The sequence below is a fragment of the Chlorocebus sabaeus genome, chromosome 22 (assembly GCF_047675955.1).
Source record: "Chlorocebus sabaeus isolate Y175 chromosome 22, mChlSab1.0.hap1, whole genome shotgun sequence".
Lineage (NCBI taxonomy): Eukaryota > Metazoa > Chordata > Mammalia > Primates > Cercopithecidae > Chlorocebus > Chlorocebus sabaeus.
Genome location: NC_132925.1, coordinates 79,206,253 through 79,233,010, shown reverse-complemented (window position 1 = coordinate 79,233,010; position 26,758 = coordinate 79,206,253). Strand labels below are relative to the sequence as shown.

At 39.2% G+C, this 26,758-nt stretch overlaps 1 protein-coding gene across 8 annotated transcripts in view; it reads right to left on the bottom strand.

Annotated features, from left to right (window-relative positions):
• The window catches only part of FHIT (fragile histidine triad diadenosine triphosphatase), a 1,488,394-nt gene that overhangs the window by 798,012 nt on the left and 663,624 nt on the right, over positions 1-26,758 (bottom strand). For all 8 annotated transcript variants that reach the window (XM_073009985.1, XM_038002532.2, XM_073009982.1 and 5 more), the window contains one exon: positions 7,505-7,624. In XM_073009985.1, coding sequence (XP_072866086.1) covers positions 7,505-7,607 — 103 coding nt within the window. In that variant the 5' untranslated portion in view covers positions 7,608-7,624. The remainder of the gene's footprint in view (positions 1-7,504; positions 7,625-26,758) is intronic.

Here is a 26,758-nt window from a genome sequence, read left to right as displayed (position 1 = left end):
CCCTCTAAAATCTGGGCTGCTACAGAGACCATGTGTACTGGCATATCCATTCCTGTTATGAAAATATTGAAATACAGAAGTATTACTTACTACCCTTGCGTGCTGCTCACCATCTCTTTGCTTCCTCCCCTGGGACCCTCCAGACATCCCCACAATGCAGAAATTAATATGTTGATGTCTGGCACAGCAGACAGCTTTCAGGAACCACCTTTGATATTGGTCAGTACCATGTGTCATACCAATTGTTACACATAAACATAACTAACTCCACTGCCTAAGACTTATCTACCCATATCCTGACCCCCAACTGCAGATAGATATAAGCTAAACCAAGGCTCCTGAAATATATTTAAAGCCTGTAGTAGAAGTCTCATAAAGATAGTTTAGATTGCAAACCACTTCAGGTATCTGGTATTGTAGAGGTTTTTAAGGATAAGTCCAACTTAGGATTTGTGCCCAGAAGCTATTTGCAAATTTATGGTTATTTTTTCAGTTAATTAGTTTGAGAAAGGAAATGGCAGCTAAGTAAATAAATTAGATCATTAATTTGCAATAAATATAAATTAATTATGCTAATTCTAAGAGTTGAATACATATACGAATTATGTATATATAATAAAAATAAGGAATATACATAAGACTCTATTAGAAGAAAGCTATCTTGACTGTTGTAAAAACTCCACGTATATGTACTCAGTAGATTTTAACAGTCTTGATATGTGTATGAAAATATAAAAGAATCAGTAACTACCTACTGATGTTCAAACAAACCTATTTTCATTCCAAATGGAAATTAGAATATATTTTGCATTGAGTTAATTACATGACACTTCTCATAAATAATGATGTATTATTATTCCATTCATTACTTACAATTATATTCCTTAGGAAGTGCGAGGCCGGCAACACCATGACCAGTCTTTTCGTGTTCCTTAAAATCTGATGACTTGCATGGAAAGCAGGTCAAAAATATGCCCAGAATATAATGAACAGAGTTCAGTAATTGTTAACCATGACAGTTTAAAACTACCTGAAAAAGTTACTGTGGAAATAAATAGAAATTTTGAACAGCTTTCCACATTACAGGATACCCATGAAAGCAATATGAGAAATATTCAAAGTGTTATCTAGATACATATAATTATCATTCTACCATTTGCTAGAATTGGAGAAAGAACATCCCTAATATTCCTCTCCCCTAACACACACCTACATTAACAGACTTATATTCTGTGTAGATCCACAGATTGTAAAGATATGCATTTCTGGTTGTAAAAGTGACTCTACAGCTTTTATGCAATTCTGAGAAATGTACCTGATGAAAATGACAGTTGAATTTTTATCCTGTAATGCATAATCAGGTCAGGCCAACGCACCCCATCCCATTCACAGCAGGGTAACCCTAGTGTGGAAGACAGGTAAAGATCAAGGAAAGACAGTTAAAACCGTCATTAAGCAACAGTGACCTAGTGAACCACAAGGCTACTTTGTACGTGCATATCCTCAGCAGAGAGCAGGCAGCAATGAGCCAGAAGAGTCAAGGAAGAGAAGGTAGATAGCAGGAAGGAGTCCAGATGAGGTCTAGAGACCAACACGTACATGCCTCAGGAACAGTGTTTCATGGGTATATCACCTTCATTTTGAAGGGGCCAGGGCAAAGTGCACAAAGTCCATGCATTTTTCTCCATCCAATTTCAAACCTTCCTTGCACACATACAAAGTACCTACTTAATTCCTTCAGCATCAGGTTACAACAATCCATCATTCTGTCTATGATAAAAAATAAAGATGTCAGTCTCGGCTCCAGGAACAAAAAATAAACTTGAGAGAGGAAGAGACTAGCAAGGAGGGCTTCCCCTTCCCCTCTAGTGCCCATGACAGTTACTGCCTTCTGACCCCACATGCAGCCTGAGTCCTCAACCTTGACAGCTCACTACCAACTGATCAGCTGGTATGTGAGATAAAATGAATTTGTTTTCTGCATCGTAATTCTTTAGATGGCAAGTCAAGATGGATGATGGTCACACAAAGTTTGTCTTACAATGAGAGTTGGCAGGATTCTCTGTGGTGGATTTTAGACATTGAAAAAAGATGTTTGTCAACTTCGAATGATGAAAGCATCCAATAACTTCCTTTGTTCCCATTGGCCAATACTATCAGAAGCTGCTTCTAGCTGGTGGCCATGTACTCTAATAACCCAAGGGTAGATGCACATTCCTATGGAAACCTTTCCCACAGAAGTAGGAAAAAGAAAGCTCCAACTTCACAATCACTGCTAAATGCATGTCTTTGAACACAACCATCTGCCAAATGAAGTCAAGAAAAAAATGTGACCACAAGAAAACCAACTTGCCCCGTTACATCAGACAGCAAGATTGTCTTTGAACATTTCTCTTCCAAAAGCTTAAGCTGACTGATATACAACAAGCATGCACAGAGCAAAGACAAGACATGTGCTTAGGGCAATTTTCAGAGCAAAAACCTATCTTTAGCAATAAAGATATTAAAATAGCTCTTGTGCTCATTTTACATGTACAGGAAGGTTTAAAAAGAAACTCTTTAGAGAAATGGAAGATCACTAATAACTGCAGCTTCCTGAACAATTAAAGGAATTCACAAGATTACAACCCACTGAGGAAATGACAAACATTTCTGATTTTTATGGAACGACTAAAAGGGCGCTTTTATCTATAGCATCTATTTGGTAAGAATCACTGTTAAGTAATGAAGCTATTTTTATTATTTTTCCACTTATTTCAGGAGCACTCAACATGGTAACGGTCTGAAAACTGGGGAAACTTAACATTGCTCTTTGGAAAGTTAATATTCTGTATTAAAAGACAGTTGTCAGAGTTTTCTTTTTTACCTTTTGAAGTTGGATCTTGGAGCACAGTTTGCATTGTAGCAAACTTTTTATTTCTAATGTGTCAGCAGAAATGTTCTTTAAGTTACCTGGTCTAATTCTCTCACAAATATACTTTGTAAGGCTGTCCCTCCATGCATCATCCTAATGTTGTTTGGCCCTGGTAACATTCTGCGTGTGATGGTCTTGGTTGGAAAAATCTGCTCTTTTTAATAACTGATTCAATAAACTCTTGATGAATGATTTGTAGAATACAGTATGATCAGTGAGCAAGGTTTCGGTCTGTCATCACACACCCTATTCAATTCATCCACAAATGTTGCTGTGTCTCCCTCATGTTGCAGCTCCTTATGCCATTCAGAATAGCAATGCAGAGATCAATACACTCTCTGCTGAAAACAACAGAACAAATGAATAATTTTATTTACAACAAAAGCCCCAGTCTTCAAATGGATACCACTGATGTTTAAATTCATTTTCATGCTCAACTCAAGAAGAGAGATAGACACAGCACAAAGCAAAGGGAGGAGGGGTAAGGAGAAGTATTAGCCATAATGGTTCAAATTTATTTAAGTCATGGACAATAGCTGGGCTGCACTGAGACACATGAATAAAATGTTTGCTGCAGAATTCTGAATGTGTACTCTTCAAAATGATTCTATCACCAAGAAACACTGAAAAGCATTTTCCAGTAACAAGAAATTAATGGATTAAAGACATTCTGACATATTATTCTAAGGGTTGCACCACAGAAGCCAAAGCCTATTCAATAGGCTTTAAACAGTGCTGGCAAGGAACAGAAGTGTTTGCTTCAGGTGGGAACAAGGAGGGACTGAAGTGGCTGTTCTGAGAATGAAGCAAACCATCCTGCTTCAAAAGCATATCTTTGGCCCCTGATTTGACAGTTCTTTTTCTTTCTCTGAAAGCTATGAAAAAGTCAGTGAGCAAAGTCATAAGAAATAAGTGTTGGTGGGGGGCAGCAAAATGTTATAAGAGCCACAAGTTCAAAGATGACATTTACAAGTCTCTCATGAATGGCACACTCCCCAAAGGGCACCTGAATGCCATTTTTAAGAAGAATTCATCAAACATACAAAACAAAATGTTCCATTTTACATAAAGATGCCAATATACTGCCCTTAAAACACAGATTGGTCCATTCACAAATTAACATGTAAAGAAATGGCAAAGAATCTTTTCCCATCTGCCATCAATTCATTCACTGCTTTTAGATTTAACTCCCTACACTCACACATTTGTAAACAGAATTGTAATGGACAAAGGATGAGGGGGAAGCTGGGAAAATCTAGCTTGGACACGATACTGAAACATCTGGAAAAAAGTGGTGACAAGACTTGGCCTTGTGCATGGGAATAGGGAAGAGGTGGGATTTCAGCACACCCTGTCTCCCTATTCCGTTAACTGGAACAATGCATATGCTCCTGATGTTTCCAGTCTCACTTTAGATTCAGTGAACATAATACATTTGGATGCTAAGAAAAAAGAGACGTGCAAAAGCAGGTCCCGCCCATAGGAAGGAAAGACTCGGTGCAGAAATAGGGATGCACATACTTCAGATACGAGGCAGACTGGACTATGTGTTTGGTCATGGTACCTGGAATGGAGTATGAGCTCAGTAATAAAGTGTTGAATGAATCAACATGTAAATTAGGAAATGAGTGTCACAAAGAGGAAAGGGTTTTCTGGTTTTGTTTTTGTTCTTCTCCCTAGGAGGGTGGGACAGTTATCAAAGCACTTCAGTTGAAATGAAAAGGATGGGGAGAATCTCCAGTTGAGGCAAGAGGCAGGAGAAAGTATGGTAAAGGGATAGTACAACACATATTCAGGAAACAGCCGGAAAGAGGGGAGACTGAGCCAGTACAATGAAGGTCCTTAAAAACTATTCTAAGGAATTTGGACTTTATCCTCAAAAAACAGACATTCATTATTGGTTTATTCACAAGGGAAGAGAAGAATGATATGGTCAGGGCTGTGGTTCAGATAAAGTTATAGGCTGGATTGGAAAAGCCCAGAGGCAGGGAGACATCATAAATCTACATGAACCACACCTAAGGGCTAGACTAGGGCAGGCAGGATAGATCACTGGAGGAAGATAAAAGCCCACTCCAGACATCTCACCGTTTATTTATGAAATGTTAGTGGACAGAGCTATCCACATCTTCCATTCTCAAATCTCAGGACAAAAGTCTAGAGCTTTCCGCAAGCAAATGAGTACCTTATTAAGATGTGTCTCCCAGTTGTAACATGGCAGAGTTTATAAAGGTAAAGTAAAATAAAAAGTTACAAAATCATCACATAAGAAGGATTGTCTGAATACATTGTCTACTGGCCTGAGACTGTTTTAAATAGTGCAGATGTTAATTAGCCTTACAGAGTATACTGATTTTAAAAATGCTCCGGTTCTCATTGTTCTTATAATCAGAAAAGGTTGGATCCTTCTTGCTACCTTCCAAACAAACTGAAGTGTGTTAATTTTAATAAAATATTCTCCAAGTATTTACTCAAATATATAGTAACTGAACAGGGTTCATTTCCCAAACGGCGACACCATGCCATCCAGAAAGAAACCAGTTGGTATTCACTACTTGCGCACTATTCACACTACAGATATTTTCCTAAACATAGACATTTCTACTTTTCTTGAGTTCAAACTCACATATGCCCTGGTTTTATACATCACATTTTCTGAGTTTGTTAAAAAGTCTGAAATATCAAGTCACTCTTAAGGTATGAGTAAAAAAACTACAAAGAGGAGTTCATTCCATTAGTAATCATTTTAAAAAGTGGCCAACATGGCGAAACCCCATCTCTACTAAAAATACAAAAATTAACTCGGGGTGGTAGCGCCTGCCCGTGGTACCAGCTACTTGGGAGGCTGTGGCACAAGAATCGCTTGAACCCAGGAGGCAGAGATTGTACTGAGCCAAGATCGCGCCACTGTAACCTAGCCTGGGCTACAGAGTGAGACTGTGCTTCAAAAGGAGGAAAAAAAAAAAAAAGGTAGTGCATCTGTGACCTCTCATTTTCATAGGAATGAGAGTGAATTTAGACAAACAGATCTTGTCTAAATTCACATTTTCATCCCAGGTCCCTTTATTTCTTTTCTAAAAGTCAATTAAAGCTGGCATGTAGAGAGAGATGGCATTTAAATCATATTCTTTTAACACCTTAATTTACAGACATTTTGCTTTTAAAAACCCCAAAGGAAAAAGCCCACCACAAACTTACAGCAAAATAAAATGTTACTTCAAGAAATTCAGGTCTTTAAAAAGACTTCAATACACAATTGGCATTAAACTTAAAAAACTGTTCTGTTTTCTAGGGCCTTTCTAAATCATTCCAGTACTTTTTTCAATAAACAGAAGAAAATAGTTTTCTAATATTATTTAGACTCATTTTATACATTTAAAAGAAGAGCTTTAAATATTAAGAAAAACTTACATATTTACTAGATTATTGCTTATTGGTTTTCTAAATTAATACAATTTATTTGACTAGAATTTGGATTCCAGAAATTTGGGAGTCCATAATACAATCACAATTATCTTTTGGTACACGTTTTTCTTATTTATATTCTTTTTTCCAGCATACAATAGTTATATGGCTAGAAAGGAAGATTATTCATGAAGTTCTCAAGCACTTTCCACATTTTCACTGAAAAAAAAAAATGTTGCTTACTCTGAAAAACCTCTTGGCATATTTGTACATTCGGAATTACTAAGAAATTCTTTTCAAAGCAAAATCATGTCTTAGTGTGGAAAATACTTATTATCTGAAAATATTAAATTTTATTCTGTTACCTTCTGCTTAGTAAACTAAGTTAAGGAGGAAAGAGAAAAACATCCTGAAGAGTCAGTACAAAATTCATATGCACACAATCAGGGGTGATACTTTCAACAACATAAAAACAACTCCCCAAGCATTTCACCAATACTTGTTATTCCCACCGCAAAAGAATAAAGCTCCTGCTGAAGTCTATAGGAGGAAAGACCACAACTCAGTGGTCAGAGGGAAATAAAACAACTCTACCCACCAATGACACTGGCCGATGATCTACAAGCTGGTAGTTTTCCCAAGAGAAAATGTTATTTCAGGTCCTAATTTTTTTAAAAAAAAATTTAAGTATATTTATATATATAAATTTAAATAAAACGCACAACTTGCATGATCTCCAAGAGGTAAAGCAACAAAGTCAGTCTCAAATCCGCACATATCTTGCTTCCACATCACAAAGGCACCACCCAAGCTACTATTAAAATTCACAACAGATAAGTTGAAAACCAAGTGCCCGTGATATTCACTGGGCTCATTTCAGAAGCACCTATTTATTTACTCAGCTATGATAGTGAAAAGGTCAAGCAAAAATTCACCTCCAAAGCCACGGTTGCTAAGCAACTCTCTTCAGAAGTTCTGCAACATTGATCAAGCATATTGCTGGTGCCACCAACTGGATTCAGAATAAATGTGTGTAACATCTTACCTGGTGTCTCCAAAATGGGAGGGAGATGGATTCTTTCTTTACCTTTTTGGACAGACTGGAGGCCAATCTTATATTTATATTCATTTGGCTGGTTAGGCTCAGAAGACTTTTATTTTTCCTCGCCAGATAAAAAAGGATACGTCCTGGTACCACAGGTTTCCTATTCACAAGAGCGAAGGACAGTTCTGTTTTGAGAAACACCACAGAGGGCTTGATGAGATGTTGGCCAAATCTGAACGACATGTCCTCACAGCTGAAGTCTAAAAGACAATGGATAGAATTCAAATAAGAAACTCAGCTCATATACCACCTTAAAGAAAGTAAATTCCATTACTACAGATTCTTAGTTGCAGAGAGGATGCCATTGAAATTGTTCCTCATTGAATGTTCACCAAGATGGATTCTGAGCAAATCTTTCTAAAATACTCCACTCTCCCTACCAGTGTTTCCTTGATTAGAGTTAGCAATTTTCAAGCAGAAGTTTGCACTTGGACAACAAAACAGCCTTTCCCCTTTACTCTCCCTGCACTTCAAGGTGCCACCTTAACTCAAATCCACAAGGCCCTATTTGTCAGGTACTTATTTGTACCCATCTATTTTGTCATCTCTGCTAAGCTGAAAATTTTCATTAAGTATTAACTATAAACCTTCTAATTCTTTAATGCTTCTCTCAAATGGTTTTGTGTTCATATAATAGCAATTTACAGCAAGTGTAAACACTGTCTGACCTTGCCTACAATTACAAAAACATGAGCACCCCCAGAGAACTATTCTAGCAAAATCTCCAAAATTAAGGAGAAAAAAAAATTTTTTTTTAAAAGGAAGGAAGGAGCAAAACGGAGTTCAAAACTAGAACAATTCCTGGTTGTAACAGGGCCACAAAGCAGCAAGGTACCTGAAATGTTCCGCGTCCTCCTTTTGAGGGAACGCCATGGAGGGCCGGGGGCAGGAAAGGGAAGCTGAAGGGAATTTGGCATATGGCATAGCTGAGACAAGCCAAATCCATCTAGCACCAAGGAATGACTTTTTAATCAGGTGGATGCCAATACACAATAAAGTTACTTTGTGAATGACTAAGACGCACTTTGTAAATGACTAAAAAACACCATCCCTGGAAAACGATTTCATTTTTCTAACTCAGGAACAGCCTAGTACAAAATTGATGAACATGGATCACTCTATGGAAAAACAGAGAAAGGATTATAAAAAGGATGAAATTAGAAAATAGTTGACTATTTATTTTACTGTAAAATATGTATTTGGTTTTCAACCCCATTTCCTGGCATGCAACTCCTAAAATCCTTAGAAACTCCAAAGTGATGTCTTTTTGTATGCTAATGATTAACTGGTAGCTAGCAGCCTCTAAGAGTCTAGGTAGCTTCAGGATGGGACTGGTCACAAGAAGGACCAATGCAGGATTACAGGACTGGAACTTTCAGCCCCACTCCCCAATCTCCCAGGAGGAGAGAGGGGCTGAAGGTGAAGTTGATCGCCAATGGTCAACAGTTTAGTCGGTCATGTTTACATAATGAAGCCTCTGTAAAAACCCAGAAGAAAAGGTTTAGGGAGCTTCTGGATAGCTGAACACGAAGGTTCCTGGAGGATGGCTCGCCCTGGGAGAGCCCTGGGAGAGCATGGAAGCTCCGTGCTCTTTCCTCCATACCTCACCTTATGCATCTTTTCATCAGTATCCTTTGTAATATTTGCTGTAATAAACTGGTAAACCTAAGTATTTCCCTGAATTCTTTGAGCTGCTCAAGCAAATTGACTGAACTCAAAGAAGGAACCATGGGGTCCCTGATTTACAGTCAGTCAGTTGGAAGTTCCAGAGGCCCAGACTTCCAACTGGTATCTGAAAGTCAGGGGCCAGTCTCACCGCACTGAGCCCTCAACCTGTGGAATCTGAGGCTATCTCCAGGTACATAACATCCAAATTCTTCTGAACTGAATCAAAGGACATCCAGCTGGTGTCCGCTGCTTGGTGTGTTTTGGGGGGGGACCCCACACATTTGGTCACAGTAGTAGTCTTTGTTGATTGTTGTCGTTGGTGTGAAAGCAGAGGAAAAACATGTTGAGTGTATTTTTTTTTCCTTAGACTATTTTATACAGCACGTGTATAATGCATGATTGTTTAACGATTCTAATATTCTCATGACACACAAGACAGAGAACTGTACAAATGTCATTTTCTATGGAAGAACCCATATAGCCAGAACTGTACACATTTCAGGTACTAAAGAAATAAGATGGGAAGGTTTGCCCCAGTGGTACAGATAATGGTTTTTAGAACATTTACAACCAGCTCATTAAAAACCCAACAGTTCTCAAGGGGAGGTCCCTCCACAATAGCATCAACTTCACTTGGGAACTTACTAGAAATGCAAATTTTGAGACCCCATCCCAGACCTACTGAACCAGAAACTTTGGGACAAGGGCCCAGCAATCAAGGCTTCAATAGTTGTTCAGGTGATTCAGAACCACTGACCAAACCCAACTATCCTCCCAATCCCTGGGCCTTTTCCTACAGAATTCCTGCCAAACGGCTGGCTAGTGTATGCTTGAATATGTCCAGTGATGGGAAGTTCATTACTCATTCCTCCTAAGATAGTCAACTCTACAAATAATATAGTTGCTCTTTACACCAAGTCTATCTGTTTTTCATGACTTTATTCCTTGCAATCATATAAAACAAGTATCATGCAAGTGGCAGAGCTTCAGATATTTAGAGTTAGCTATTCTTCATTTTTTCTTGTTTTTCTAGAATAAAGATGGCAAATCACATCAACTATTCTACAAATAGCATTGATTCAAGTGACCTGTGGTTATTTCCCTCCCCAGAATCTACTTCCTTATAGTCTTAGCCATACCACTTTGATTTTTTGCTTTTAGTAACACCCCACCATATTCTACATGTGGGACTATTCCTACTACCTGGTTCTAGTGATGGGCATGTGACCCAGGCACCCATAGTCCTTTGACATACGATTGGTTCGGGAGTGGACACAGGACACAAAATGAACCAATCAAAGGCAAAGACATCCTTCGGAGTAATACTGCTGATAGTAACAAGGCCACTTTCTTTCAGTTGAGTTGCCAAACTGGTAGACTATGAACCTGAAACAGCTATGAGTTTTCCTAAAAAAGAGTTGGCTTGATATGAGAGCCAACACTGAGGCAGAGACAGTGAAGATACAGAGACCCATACCTGAAGATACTTTCTGAGCACCTGGATCTAACATTGCCAAAAGAAGTAATGTCCCAGAAGTTTATTTCTCCTTCAGGATAATGGAACAGAATTGACTTAGCACAGGCTCTAGTTGATGAGCTACATTATCACGAGCTCATGAAAAGCTCTTCTTTTTCTTTTCACTTTTCTTATCCTTTTCCTTTTTGTCCTCTATGTCCAGTCCCATTCCCTCCCTTCCCACCCCAGAAATTCACTTTTTCATAATTAATGTATTATTCAGAATCCTCTTTACATGTTTGTGTACATAAATTTTTGTCAAAAATACATAGGGCTCTTTTATTCATGGTTTTTAAATTTGTATGTAACTTGTAGCTTTTAAGTCTCATTCTTCTGTATTCTCTCAACATTGTTTTAGAAACTCATCCATGGTGCTATAAACAACTCTTTCACTGCATTCCACTGTAGTATTCCTTGCCCATTCCTCTAGTGCTATAGAGCTAGCTTGATTATAACCTTTTACCACAAGTTACACTGTGACTACCATTCTTATACATGTTTCCCTGGATTCCGATCCTAGCATCCCATTGTTGGGATTCAGGTCAGATACTTAGATTTTCTAAAATATATGCACCGGCTTGCATGCCCAGCAGCAATACATGAGGATTTCTATTTTCCTACATCCTTACCAGCACTTGATAGTACTTCCTGCTTTCCAAGCTTTTAATTATTGAACAGTAAAATGGCGTCTCTTCCTTTTACTTCATTTGTCTCTAATAGTGATGTGTGTGTATATGCATGTTTCTCTTCCTAAAAAATTGCCAATTCATATACTTTGTCCTCTTTTATATTGCTCTCCTCCCTTCAATTTTCTAATTTTGTAGAGTCCCTTGTATATTCTAAATATTGATCATGGTCTATTAAACACAATAATTATATTTTCACCATCTGTTAATTTCTCTGTTGTTCCCTCCATTGAACAGAAATCATTCATTTTAATGTATTCCAAGTCCATCAATTTTCTTTTTATAGTTTGTGCTCTGCAAATCTCTCAGAACAAATCCCTCTCTACCATAAGGTTGCAAATATATATATTTCTGTATTTTCTTCTATTGACTTTATATTTTCATCCTTAACATTTAGGTATTTATTCCACTTGGAGCTTTGTTTATAGTATGTAATACAGAAACAGCTTCATTTTTCTTTTTGCGAGCCAATTTTCCTAGTACCAATTCCTGGGAATGATTACAGTTTTAAGTTCCCATATACACACAGGAATAAGTCTAGACGCCTTTCTATTCTGCGTAAGAGCCAGATGCTGTAGAACGGAGGTCGCACATTTTTTTTTTTCTCTCTCTCTTTTATGTAAAGGACCAGACACAGCAGGCCATACACTGTCTGTTGCAATTACTCAACTTTGTCATGGCAACATGAAAGCAGTATGAGTAGGTGTGGCTGTGCCCCAGTAAAACTTTATTTGAAAAAACAGGCAGCAGCCCAGATTTGGTTTATAGGGGGAGTTTGCCAACTCCTGCTGTATATTGCTAATGTCTAAAGAAAAAACAGAGATCCTCTTTCTGTATTTATTATCCCATATAAATTTTAGCCTCCACTCTGCCCCTTTCAAAAAAAAATTCTTAGATGTTGATTAGACTGAATTTAAATTGTAAGAGGGGTGAAGGGAATGTGACATCTTCACAATATTCAATGAAGCCATTTATGAATGCTGCATTTATGCTCTTTAATACCATAATAAAACTCCTGTAATAGAGTTTTAAATTTCCCTTATATGTTTTATGCATTCTATCTTAGATTTATTCCTAGTTTTTAGTTTATGTCACTATTATAAATGGTATCTTATTATTGCCATAGTTTATAATTAGTTACTCCCAATACAGTAGAAAGCTATTGATTTTTCTATGTTCTTATAGCTGGCAATCTAGCTGAACTCGTGCATTGCTTCTAATGGTTTCTGCTGTTTATTTTTTGTTGTTGTTTTTTTTGTTTTGTTTTGTTTTGTTTTTAGAGAGTTTTGCTCTGTCGCCCAGGCTGGAGTGCAGTGGCACGATCTTGGCTCACTGCAAGCTCTGCCTCCCAGGTTCAAGGGATTCTCCTGCCTCAGCCTCCAGAGTAGCTGGGACTACAGGTGCCCGCCACCACGCCCGGCTAATTTGTGTGTGTGTGTGTGTGTGTATTTTTAGTAGAGATGGGGTTTCAACATGTTAGCCAGGACAGTCTTTATCTCCTGACCTCATGATCCGCCCAGCTTGGCCTCCCAAAGTGCTGGGATTACAGGTGTGAGCCACCACACCCAGCCTTCTCTTTGTTTTTATATATATAATTTCACTTAGAAATAATGACAATCATATCTTTCATTGCAATTTTCCTACTTTTGTGTTTCTTTGTTGTACTGCATTGGTCAGGTATCTGGTAATGTCTTGAGAAGCAGAAGTAACACAGGCATCCTTGTCTTGTTCCTGACCTTAAGAGGGCTGAATTTAAACATTTTTTTTTTTTGTATTACAAATGATGTCTACTCTAGGTTTTAAATAGGAGCCTTTAATCAAGCTAAAAATATCCCTTCTATTTCAAGTTTTCTAAGAGTTCACATCATTTCTTTTAAAAATTGGTTTCATGAAATGCTTTTCCTATATCACTGATGATGCAATTGCTTGTTCTCTGCCATTAATGTGGTAAACTACATTAGCAAATTTAAAAATACTTCACTATTCTTTCCTTATTATGATTAATTCAACTCAGTCACAAAGTATTATTTTTTAATATACTGCTAGATGTGGATTCTTAGCCTTTTGAATGTCATAAGTGAAGTTGGCCAATAATTTCTCAATTTTTTTTTTTTGGAAACGGAGTGTCACTCTGTTGTTCAGGCTGAACACAGTGGCATGATCTGGGCTCACTGCAACCTCTGCCTCCCCGGTTCAAGCGATTCTCCTGCCTCAGCCTCCCAAGTAGCTGGGATTACAGGCACCCACCACCACACTTAGCTAATTTTTGTATTTTTAGTAGAGACAGCATTTTAACACATTGGCCAGTAATCCTAACTTCAAGTAATCCATCCGCCTCAGCCTCCCAAAGTGCTGGGATTACAAGCATGAGCCACTGTGCCCAACCAACCTATCTAGTTTTTGTTATCAAGATCAAACATAATAGCTTGGTTTTTCTTTTTTGTTCCAAAGGAAGTTTATTAAACAAGCATTTTCTGTTTCATGAGAGTCAAACAAAATTCTTTTGTGTAAAGAGTTTTGTGTCTTTTTTCCTGTGCCAGGAAGGACTAAGTTTTGATAATCATTACAATTTATTGTTTTCTGATTTACTTAAGATTTTTTTCTTGTATCAGTTTCTTAGCCATATATCCTTTTCACATAATACTGGTAAAAACTTATATTCTTTTTACTGGATTTAAAAATATAATCTATAATTATTTCTTTTACCTTTTTCGTATTGTGTTTATCGTGGTACATGGAGATGTTTTTTCTTTGTCTGTTATTCAAAAGTAAGACCTATCCTAGGAAGTTTTTCAAATAATGAACTTCTGTTTCTTTGGCTTTTATGAATTATTTTTACTTTATTACTGCATTTGTATTTCTTTCCTCTGATTTGTTTTCCTTTATTGTTTCTTTGGATTTACTATGTGGCAGTTTTTCTAGTTACTTGAGTCAAACCTTGGGCTTATAGGATTCCAGACTTCGTGTTTTTCTCTTGTGTAACAAAAGCTATATATTGCCTTGAAAGTATTCCATTAGCTCTATCTCTCACCTACTGTGCTTTTATTATCACTCAGCTCTAAAACTTTGCCATTCTTGTTATTTCCTATTTAACCTGAGGGTTATTTCATAGTATGTCTTTTCATTTCCAGATATGTGGGATGTTTTTGCTATCTTTTTGTTAATAGTGTCTGATTTCATAGCACTGTTGTTAGAGAACCTCTATGCTGTTGATTTTGTAGAATTTGAGGCTTCCTGACTCATTGAAAGTTGAAGCTTGTGTCTAATCCACATGCCCTCTGAAATAAAGTATGCTCTGCTTTTGTTGAATAAGTTCTATATACATGAGAGATCAAATTGTTATCCAAATCTGTCTTTTTGTCTCATTGCTTCATTGGTTTCTGAGAGGACTGTGCTAAATTTCCAACTACATTTGCTAAGTCAATGTCTAACACCATAAATCATTGTTTTCTGTACTTCAAAGCTACGTTATTACATGTGGATATGTTCATATTCATTTCACTCCCTTGGTCTTTTTCCTTTTTCTACTTTGTATTTGACAAGTATACATTTTTATACATTTTTCCATTGCCTTACTGTTCTCTTGAAAGTTTTTATAAATAAAATACTATAGCATCTTGCTTTCTATCTGTTAAAGAATCTGCTGGATAAGTTTAACCACTACACATTTACGCTGATTATTCTTTGAGCTTACTTCAGACATTTTATTTCATCTTTTCGTTTGTTTCACTTCACTTTTTCTCCTGTCTACCTTCCACAGGTGAAGTCTGGTTTTTCTTTCCCCATGAGTACAAAAATTATACATTCTATTTTTATTTCAATAGTGGTTATTCTTATTCCATCCATAATAATGCTCAATATTTTAAAGTAGATCAATATCTTTATCCTTAGTATATTCTTACCTCCTTTCATCTCTTCCAGATATCATACCCCATCTTCCCGATGGCCTAACTTCTATGAATTGATATTGTTATAATTTCAAATAATGATTTATATGCTTTTTTACCCACCATGCCTCTCCCCCCACTTACTCCAGTGATTGTATTTTCATTTATCTTGTTTACAAAGATGTAAGGACATGCCCTTCTCACCAGGCAGCTGTGGCCTCCAGCACCACCTGCCTCTTTTGAATCTTACTTTCCCTTTCTGGCCTTTAGCCCTCCCTTTTCCTCAAAGCTCTGCTACACTTTTGAGTGGATAAAGAGTCTCAGTTCTGCCACTCTCTTCCTCATCTTCCAGGATTCACTGAACCTTCTAATCCTCAGATACTTCATTTGAAAATAGTAGATAATAAAGTACAGAAAGCATGTTTTCTTGTCTGCCACGTGATGTAGGTATCCTTAAATACTAATTTTTTTCTCTTTCCCTACCCAAATCTAAGTCTCTCTCTTTTTTAATTGTAGTAAAATTATCCCCATATGTGCTGCTAATACACATATTTCTTCAAGTTTTAATTTCAATGAAGAAGAAAAATATTCCAGGAACTCTAAAAGGTACAAAAGCATGAAAAAGATTAAAAGTCAAGAGTTTGATGGGAAAATTTGTTCATCTCCAGGATCTGAAACTGTCTGCAAGACTGAGATAAATATTACATACTTTCCTCTCACATGAAAATGGCAGAAAGCAATTTTATTTTAAGCTAACGTAAAATTGCTGAATCTTTCTACCAAACAAAGACTAGATGTACCAGTATTCTGTGGAATTTTCAGGGGAAAATCATCTTCAGGGAACTGTTTCTTAGCAAATATGGAGATGGTAGCTTCTGTAATCCAGAGAAGTACTGGGTTAAGAAACTCAGTCCAAGGTTTAGGCCCTTAGACTTGTTAGTGAGCATTAGCCAAGAAGGAAATACAAGGAACTTGGTTTACTCTCAAAATGGTAATTGAACCCTACTCTCGCTTTATAAACAAACAAAAGAAGTAGATACATAAATGAAAACCAAGGTCTCATATTTCTAGACAATTACTTTTTTCTTTATATTTTTTGGTAATAACTTCTTTTATTTGGGACTAAAAACATGATTTCAACATTCTTAAATGAGTCTCCATTTCCCACTTTTCAGCCATAAAATGTAGCCTCTTGCTACCTCTCTCTTACTGAGAGGTGACAACATGCTAGCAGCCCTCGCTCTTGGTGCTTCCTCGGCCTCCACGTCCACTCTGGTGGTGCTTGAGGAGCCCTTCAGCCTGCCAGGGCACTGTGGGAGCCCCTCTCTGGGCTGGTTGAGGCTGGAGCCGGCTCCCTCTGCTTGTGGGGAGGTGTGGAGGGAGGGGCCCGGTTGGGAACTGTGGCTGCGCACTGCGCTCGTGGGCCAGCATGAGTTCTGGGTGGGTGTGGGCTCCGCAGACCCCACACTTGCAGCAGCCGGCTGGCACCCCTGGGCCCCGGCAGTGAGGGGCTTAGTACCTGGGCCAGGAGCTGCAGAGGGTGCTCCAGGTCCCTGAGCAGTGCCGGCCTGCCAGGCCCTGAGCTCAAATTTTCGCCTAGTGTTAGCTGCCTCCCGGCAGGGCACAGCTCAGGACCTGCAGCCTGCCATGCCCGCTCCTCTCCGCCTGCCATTGGCTCCTGTGCAGCCTGAGCCTCCCCGATGAGCACCGCCCCCTGCTCTGCGGGGCCCGTCCCATCAACTGCCCAAGGGCTGAGGAGTGTGGGCGCACTGCACGGGACTGGGGGGCAGCTCCGCCTGTGGCCCTGATGTGGGATCCACTAGGTGAAGCCAGCTGGGTTCCTGGGTCTAGTGGAAATTTGGAGAGTCTTTATGTCTAGCTGAGGGATTGTGAATGCACCAATCAGCACTCTGTGTCTAGCTAGAGGATTGTAAACACACCGATCAGTACTCTGTGTCTAGCTCAAGGTTTGTAAATACACCAATCAGTACTCTGTATCTAGCTAACCTAGTGGGGACTTGGAGAACTTTTCCTTCTAGCACTCTGTGTCTAGCTAAAGGATCGTAAACACACCAATCAGCACTCTGTCAAAATGGACCAATCAGCTCTCTGTAAAATGGACCAATCAGCTCTCTGTAAAATAGACCAATCAGTTCTCTGTAAAATGGACCAATCAGCAGAATGTGGGTGGGGTCAGATAAGCAAATAAAAGCAGGCTCCGGTTGCTTTCCCCACTGTGGAAGCTTTATTCTTTTGCTCTTTACAATAAATGTTGCTGTTGGTTACCCTTTGGGTCTACACCACATTTGTGAGCTGTAACACTCAGGGCGAAAGTCTGCAGCTTCACTCCTGAAGCCACCGAGACCACGAACCCACTGAGAAGGATGAACAACTCCCGACACACCGCCTTTAAGAGCTGTAACACTCATCCTGAAGGTCTGCAGCTTCACTCCTGAAGTCAGCGACACCACGAACCCACCAGCAGGAAAAAACTGTGGACACATCTGAACATCTGAAGGAACAAACCCCGGACACACCATCTTTAAGAATGGCAACACTCACCATGAGGGTCTGCGGCTTCATTCTTGAAGTTAGCGAGACCGAGAACCTGCCAATTCTGGACACATTATGACATATTTGTACTTTCTCTCTCGAGTGCCTATAAACCACCTTTATATCCCTATCTCCTGTAATTCTCACCAGCTGGTAGCATAACACTTTTAGAGCTTAATCTTTATTTTGCTTGCTTAAACAATGACAAGATCTCTACTATCCTCTTGTGTGTGACTCAGTGGATGTGTTCAGTCATTTTTTTGACAGGGTTAGATAGGCAACCTCCCTTATAGTAGAATAAGGTTCAATGCCACAGAAGCAAATGCAGGCCCCAAAATGTGAAATCTGCAAGCTGTGAACAGGAGCTGACAACAGCTCACCTCAGGGTAGGGCAGATTCTTTTTCCGGATTTGCTTTCAAATGTTATGTAACGTCCACCTAAAATAACTGCCAAATACTTCAAACCTTGCTCCAAAAAAATTCTAGAAGTTTGTAGCAGAAAAGAACCTAAGAGGTATGTCTAGCCCTCTCATTTTAGATATATCAAGTATGTCCAACAAGTTAAGTGGCTTATTCAAACTTCTTCTGAAACTTAGGGGATGTGATGGTTAATACTGGATGTCAACTTGATTGGATTGAAGGATACAAAGTATTAATCCTGGATGTATCTGTGTGGGTGTTGCCAAAAGAGATTAACATGAGTCAGTGGGCTGGGGAAGGCAGATCCACCCTTAATCTGGTGGGCACAATCTAATCAGCTGCCAGTGAATATAAAGCAGGGAGAAAAAAACACAAGAGAGAGAGGTGGGCTTAGCCTCCCAGTTTACATCTTTCTCCTGTGCTGGATGCTTCCTGCCCTCAAACATCGGACTCTGAGTTCTTAAGTTTGGGGACTCAGACTGACTCTCCTTGCTTCTCAGCTTGCAGACAGCCTACTGTGGGACCTTGGGATCGTTTAAGTTAATAAACTCCCCTATATATGTGTGTATGTGTATATATATGTATGTATATGTGTGTGTGTGTGTGTGTCCTATTAGTTCCCCACTTGAAGAAACCTGACTAATACAATGGGTATCCTGGCTCTTTATAGAGGATATTATTCAAGGATTTCTTAAACTTGGGAATGTAAGACTTCAGGGCCGGCCCCGATTTGGGAAATACTGAATTAGTAATAACTCTGTCACTTTAGGCAATCCCTTTGCACTAAAGCCACATAGCCGTACTCTGTTATAGCAAGCAGCTGATTTAGAATATAAGCCTATATCTGTCATTTTCATATTATTTCATCAAATAGAGAAAAATAAACATAAAGTTTTTGAGAATATAAGAGCCCTTCAAAACCCACTGGCCAAAGTTTAAGAAACTCAGGACTTCAGCAATGCACCTAAGAAACCAAGCTCATGAAGATGTCAAATTTTAATCAACAGATTAACTAAAAAACTTTCCATCCTATTTCATGATTTCTCTTTTCTATAGCAAATGATGTTTTTGGAAGAAAAAGAGTGCGTATTTCCCTTGCCTGGCTACTCAAAATGTGTTCCTCTGACTAGCAACAGCAGCATCACTTGAGAGTTGTAAGAAATGTAGATTCCCAGGCCCCAGCCTAGACGTAATGCATCAACCTGTATTTTACCAAGATCCCCAGCTAGGTTGTTTGCACATTAAGGTTTGAGAAGCACATCTCAGAGCACTAGTTTTAAAACTAGGTCTATTAAGATCATCTTGAGAACTTTCTCAAAAAACAAATTCCTAAACTTCATCATTCTCTGACTCCAACAATCTCTGCAACAATGTGGTTAACACAGCACTGGGATTTGACAAAAACGGCTTTCGATTCTATGTTCTTTCCAATTCATTTTATGAACTTAGGCAAGTTCCTCAACTTTAAATTTGTGAAATGAAGATGACAACAGTACCTTCTTCTCAAGGACACACATAAAGCACTTAAATATTTGATAAGTGCTAGTCACAATATTGGTGTATTTTGCCTTGGCAAAAAGTAATGCCTAATTTTATGCAATAAACAATTGTTAATTGTCAACTAATACATAAATGAATATTGTTAAGTTGCTCAATATAATGCTTATCACAAAAATGGTATGTGACAGCTACATAAATACAAAGAAAATCATGTATTTGGCACCTTACTGCCATTGGGTCACTATTCTCTCTCCATATTAGAGGTAGAGCAGTGTCAAAAACTAGCATCTGATTAAATAATAGAAATAACAGCTAAGTACTTAGTACTTTCATCTTTCTAAGCAATTTATATGATATGTTACTTAATCCCGATAACCCGATGAGGAAGGTCCTTCACAGATCAACATTTACGCATCTCTTTGATTACTTCTCATGCATTAATTCCTAGATTTGGAAATCACTGAGTTCAAAGTATATTGAACCATCAAGACTACTGATATGAACTACTAAATATCCCTCAGGAAATGTAGTCAACAGTTTACATCCAACAGTAGTATAGAAAGAAGTCCCATTACCCCAAAACTTTGTTAATACCAGGCATTCTCTAATTCTCCAAATCTCTAATAAAAATTTGTCATTACTTAGGAATACAATATAAAGGGAAATAACTTCTTCTAAATGTCCTAGATAAAACAATCTACCATGAAAATTAATGTCTCCTAGGCAACCAGGAAGTCAGACACAATGAAAAAGAAACACTGTTCTCTTGGTTAAAAGAATAAAAGTGTGTTTCCTTTTAACTAGAAAAATAAAGTTGTTATTCCATTATGGCTGGAAATATTAAGGTTCACTGTAAAAAATAATCTGCTATTTTTATACCCTGGCATTACTCAGTGAATGGCAAGAATCTAGACCAACCCTAGAAGGCACGAATGTCTTTGGGGGACATCAGAAAAAGCCTTAACGCCAGACACTTCTTCCAACTGGAAAGGAGGTTTCTATTTCAATTCACTTAAACACTGGGGGCTCAATTGCTAACCAAGAATGTAAATTAGCTTATTAAAAGCTGCTGGCTAATGGATCCCAAGACTAACCTTAGGAGGAACAATGCCCTGTCATCTAACTGAGGAACAACACAATCTGAGCTAGCCCCACTCTCAAACATACTTTATTGATTACTTAGAAAACAAGGCACATAAATGAATGGTTGGAGACATACATTGAAGTTTATATGATTTATAAAACATTCTAATCTACAGGCGTATGTCAAAATTCCACCGTAGAAGAGGAATCCTACAAGAAGATAACAAGGTGAACAAAGAGAAAGAGAAGACAACGTGAAGTGTCCCAGAATTTAAGCAAACAAGCATACCTGTAACATTTTTATACAAAGAGACTTTTTTAGTGAAGTATATTAAGTCATCAACTTATGTCACTAAAAAAATTTTCAATTGTTAACAAGTCAAAGAAAATCCAAAACCTCAGCTATTTATAAACAGAAAACACCTAGGTATTTCAAAATGCCAACTGCCTTTTCAAGATCTCACTTCATCACTTACCTCTTCTCTGTTCTGTCATTTTTTTTTTTTTTTTTTTTTTTTTTTTGTACATCTACTTGTTTTACATACTTAACCTCATTCTCACCAGTTCCTTCCCTTTCTCTAAAACGATGTTCAGGGATTACATACACTTAATAACCTTTCCTCATTAAACTCTAATCACCTATTCATTTAATAAGTGTGTATTATATACTTGCCATATTCCAAATACTATTCTAGTGGTAAATATGACAGCCCTCTGCTCTCATGGAGTATTCTAGGCACAGGGTGAGGATTGCAAGCAGTAGAGACTATAAGTCAGTCAACAAGGAATAATATTCTGATTGTGACTTGAAGGAAATGATCAAGATGCAAGAACAGGAAGGGACTTGGAAGAGGCAGAAGTGGCTGCTTAAGTGTCAAAGAAAAGGGGAACCTCACGTTTGATCTGCGATTTGAATAAGGAGTCCACTATATGTGACTATATGGGGATAAAATGTTCCAGGTGAGGAAACAGCAATTGCCAAGGCAAGAATGATCTCAAGATCTTAGAGGAATGGAAAGAAGAGTGTGGGGTTGAGTCTAACAGCAGGCAGCAAGGCACAGGTGAGGAGATGGGTTTGAAAGATGAGCAGGGAACAGATCATACAAGGTCTTGTGTGGTGTTTCACTTAATGAGTATTGAGAAACTCATGATGACAAAGATTCAAGCTCCAGAGTGTTCAGGGTCTAAATGTGACTTTCAAAAAAGATTTCACTATTGTACATTAAAAATCATCTCCGGACGCCAGGTGTGGTGGCTTATGCCCCTCATTTAGGAGGCCAAAGCAGAAGGATACCTTAAGAACAGGACTTCAAGACCAGCCTGGGAAATACATACAGCAAGACACCATCGAAAGAAAGAAAGAAAAGAAAGAAAAAAAGAAAGAAAAGAAAGAAAGAAATTAGCTGCGTGTGGTGATGTTCACCTATAGTCCCAGCTACTCCAGAGGCCGTGGCAGGAAGATTGCCTGAGGCTGGGAAGTTGAGGCTGCAGTGAGCTATGATCATGCCCCTGCACTCTAGCCTGGGTGACATGGTGAGATCCTGTCGATAAAAACAAAACTCGGGAGCTTAAAAAACAAAATGCACATGCCCCACTCCCAGATTGTTTTTCTGTTAAGATTTTTGAAGAGTGACATAAAATTCACATACCATAAAATTCACCCTTCTAAAGTGTACGATTTGATGGTTTTCAGTATGTGCGCAAAACTGTGCAATTATCATAACTATCTAATTCAGAATATTTTTACCCCCAAAAGAAAAACCATACACTTTAGCAGTCATTTCACATTTTCCTCTGGCCCACAGCCCCTGGCAACTATTATTCTACTTTCTGTCTCTGTGGATTTGCCTATTCTGGACATTCTATAGAAATGGAGTCATACAATATGTAGCCTTTTATGTCTAGCTTATTTCACTTAGCTTGTGTTCAAGGTTCACCCACGTTTTACCATGTATTCATCCTGTATTCCCTTTAAAGGCTGAATAATACCCCATTGTATGTGTACACCACATGTTTTTCTCCATTCATCAGTTGATGGACATTTGTTACCGCATTTTTGGACATTTGTGAATAGTGCTGTGAATATTCAGGTGCGAGTTTTGTGTGGACTTATGTTTTCAATTCTTGAGTGTACACCTAGGAGTGAAACTGCTGGATCATGTGGGAACTCTATATTTAACTTTTTGAGGAACTGCCAAGCTGTTTTCCTTAGTGGCTATGCCATTTTACATTACCACCACCAATGAAAGAGGGTTCCAGTCCTCCACATCTTCACCAACACCCCACTCCAAGATATTTTAAATTAACTGGTTTGGCTGACACCTAGGCATCAGGCTTTTTTGGTTTTTATTTTGAATGTTTCTACGGTGATTCTATTCAAAACGTACAGTGAAGGTCAAGAAGAAGCCCTTTCTCCAGCCTGTTCATTGCCAATTTGGTATTTATACCTACTCCCTCTTCCTGATAAGTATTCGTACCTACTCCCTCTTCTGCTCCAGAGCTCTTCAGACATGTTACTTGGTGCCACCAGTATTCTCAGTGGCATCTGCTTTGACTCATCCAGTGAGACAAGGAAAGACAAATAACGAGGACATAGTCTTATACTTTTAACAGTCTCACTTACTTCTGAGTGGAGCCAGTGTCTGTGTGAAATCTTCACAGTTATCCCCATGTCCAGATGGGTTTTCTCTGGGCACTCTGGTTTCCTTCCTCATCCCAAAGGTGCATGTTAGGTTAAGAGGCATGTCTACATGGTCCCAGTCTGAGTGAGAAGGCGTATGTGGAGTGTGCCCTGAAAGTGAATGGCACCCTGTCAAGCCTGGGTTCCTGCCTTGGGCCCTGAGCTGCCAAGACAGGCTCTGGTCACCTGAGACCCTGAACTGCAATGAGTGGGTAAATAATTATCTTGCTTTTATTAATCTTTCTTAAACATATGTAGAGATCATCTTTATTTCTATATTTAATATTAAAAACATTTTGGTTTTTATTTAGAAGTTTGGTGATGTTTTGTGAGATGAAGTATGCCACAGGGATTTTTTTTTAAATCAGCCTATGGTCAAATTGGTTTCATTATACATTGTTTTGGTTAAAGTTGTAGTTTCTAAGAACCTACTTATGACTCAAGTGAGGACTTGTATTTTCATGTAATGTGAATCACCAACCCCCTTCTTCCACTGATTGACCCAATGAAGACCTTTTACACAAAAAGAGGTCGCCAGTTAAAAAATACATATATACACACACACATATATGTATATATGTATATATGTATAAATATATGTATACATATATACCCACACACATATATATGTGTATATATATATGAGTGTATATGTGTGTGTATATATGATCCTGAAGTTCTTTTCATCTAGTCAAGATATAGGGTGTAAATGGATACTTCTATGTTTTATGCTTCTACCTGACCTTGAGTATTAAACATGGTATTGTATTTGCAAAAATGTATAAAATTTAAAACTATTTTTGTCGTTTTATAAAATGTTTTCTTCCAAACCAAATACAGGTGATGAAGGTCTAAAACACCAGCATCAAGGCTTAGAGCTTTGTGTTTATAGAAAATATCAGGGAGAAGCCAGGCACAGTGGCTCATACCTGTAATCTCAGTGAGAGGTGCTAGCAGCCCTCACTCTCAGTGCTTCCTCTGCCTCGGCATCCACTCTGGCGGTGCTTGAGGAGCCCTTCAGTCGGCCACTGCACTGTGGGAGCCCCTCTTTGGGATGGCTCCCTCTGCTTGAGGGGAGGTGTGGAGGGACAGGCACAGGCGGCAACTGGGACTGTACGCACCACTCACAGGCCAGCCCGAGTTCCAGCGGGCTCGGGAACGGGCTTCGTGGGCCCCGCACTCGGAGTGGCCAGAGCTGCCGCCCCACAGCAGTGAGGGGCTTAGCACCGAAGCCAGCAGCTGTGGAGGTTGTGCAGGATACGCCAGCACTGCCGGCCTGCATGCACCATGCTCGAACTCTCACCAGGCCTCAGCCGCCTCCCTGCCGGGCAGGGCTCCGGACGTGCAGCCCGCCATGTCTGAGCTCCCCCACTCCACGTTGGGCTTGGCCTCAGCCTCCCCGGGCACTGCTCCCTGCTCAGTGGTGCCCAGTCCCATGGACAGCCCAAGGGCTGAGAAGTGCAGGTGCGGCTGGGGACTGGTGGGCAACTCCACCTGCAGCCCCCTGTGTGGGATCCACTAGGTGAAGCCAGCTGGGCTCCTGAGTCTAGTGGGGACTTGGAGAACTTTTATGTCTAGCTAAGGGATTATAAACATACCAATCAGCACTCTGTGTCTAGCTCAGGGTTTGTAAATATACCAATCAGTACTCTGTATCTAGCTAACCTAGTGGGGACTTGGAGAACTTTTCTGTCTAGCACTGTGTCTAGCTAAAGGATTGTAAATGCACCAATCAGCACTGTGTGTCTAGCTCAGGGTTTGTAAATACACCAATCAGCACTCTGTGTCTAGCTCAGGGTTTGTAAATACACCAATCAGCACTCTGTGTCTAGCTCAGGGTTTGTAAATACACCAATCAGTACTCTGTATCTAGCTAACCTAGTGGGGACTTTGAGAACTTTTCTGTCTAGCACTGTGTGTCTAGCTCAGCGATTGCAAATGCACCAATCAGTACCCTGTCAAAACAGTCCAATCAGCACTCTGTAAAATGGACCAATCAGCAGGATGTGGGTGGGGCCAGATAAGGGGAATAAAAGCAGGCTGCCGGAGCCAGACAGTAGCCACCCACTCGGGTCCTCTTCCACTGTGAAAGGTTAGTACTTTCATTCTTTGCAATAAATTTTGCTGCCGCTCAGTCTTTGGGTCCATGCCACCTTTATGAGCTGTAATACCACGAAGGTCTGCAGCTTTACTCCTGAAGCCAGTGAAACCATAAACCCTCCAGGAAGAACAAACAACTCCCTACGAACCGTCTTTAAGAGCTGTAACACTCACCATGAAGGTCTTCAGCTTCACTCCTGTTGGCAAGACCATGAACCCACCAGAAGGAAGAAGCTCCAGACACATCTGAACATCTGAAGGAACAATCTCCAGGCACACCGTCTTTAAGAACTGTACCACTCACCGTGAGGGTCTGCAGCTTCACTCTTGAAGTCAGTGAAACCAAGAACACACCAATTCCAGACACACCAGCATTTTAGGAGGCCTAGGCGGGCAGATCACTTGAGGTCAGGAATTTGAGACCAGCCTGGCCAATATTACAAAACCCTGTCTATACTAAAAATACAGAAAATTAGCTGGGTGTGGTGGTGGACACCTGTAATCCCAGCAACTTGGGAGGCTGAGGCAGGAGAATCACTTGAACCCAGGCACAGGTTGCGGTGAGCCAAGATTGTGCTGCACCACTGCACTCCAGCCTGGTTAACAGAGGAAGACTCCATCTCAAAAAAAGAAAAAAATATCAGGGAAACACAGAAACCTGAAAAAAAAGAAATAGATTTCTACACTGAAGGACAAAGTATGGGATGACTTCTCAGTCTGATGGAGGCTGAGATTTTTTTTTTTCATTTTGAGTCATCTTAACAGTTAAAAAAAAAAAAAAAAGAACAAAACAAAATCCAAACCACATTTTTCATGTGTACTGTAATAGCGGAGAGGAACTTACAGGTTTAAATATGAAAACAATACTTAAGGAAGAGAATTAGAAGTTGAAAATCACCTTACTGTTATGTATCTATCTGGAGTAATCAAAATTCCTATTATATTATAGTCTCCATACCGTCAAAAAAGATCCACAGATATTCATCTCCATGGGCTGTATGAAGACACTGTGGACATATTGGGACATCAACTCAGAAATGATGTCAAAAGCTTGTATGGTAAATCTAAATCAACTGTGATCTTTCAGAAGCAGGAGCTTCCAAAGGGGTTCCTGTAACATCCCTTTATCAGAGCAAGGCCAGTCAGAGATTAAGAAACATTGGGTCTTTGACTTTAACAGCTCTGACATATTATTTTAAAAATAAACACCAAAAGAAATACCAAATGAAAAACTACATAAA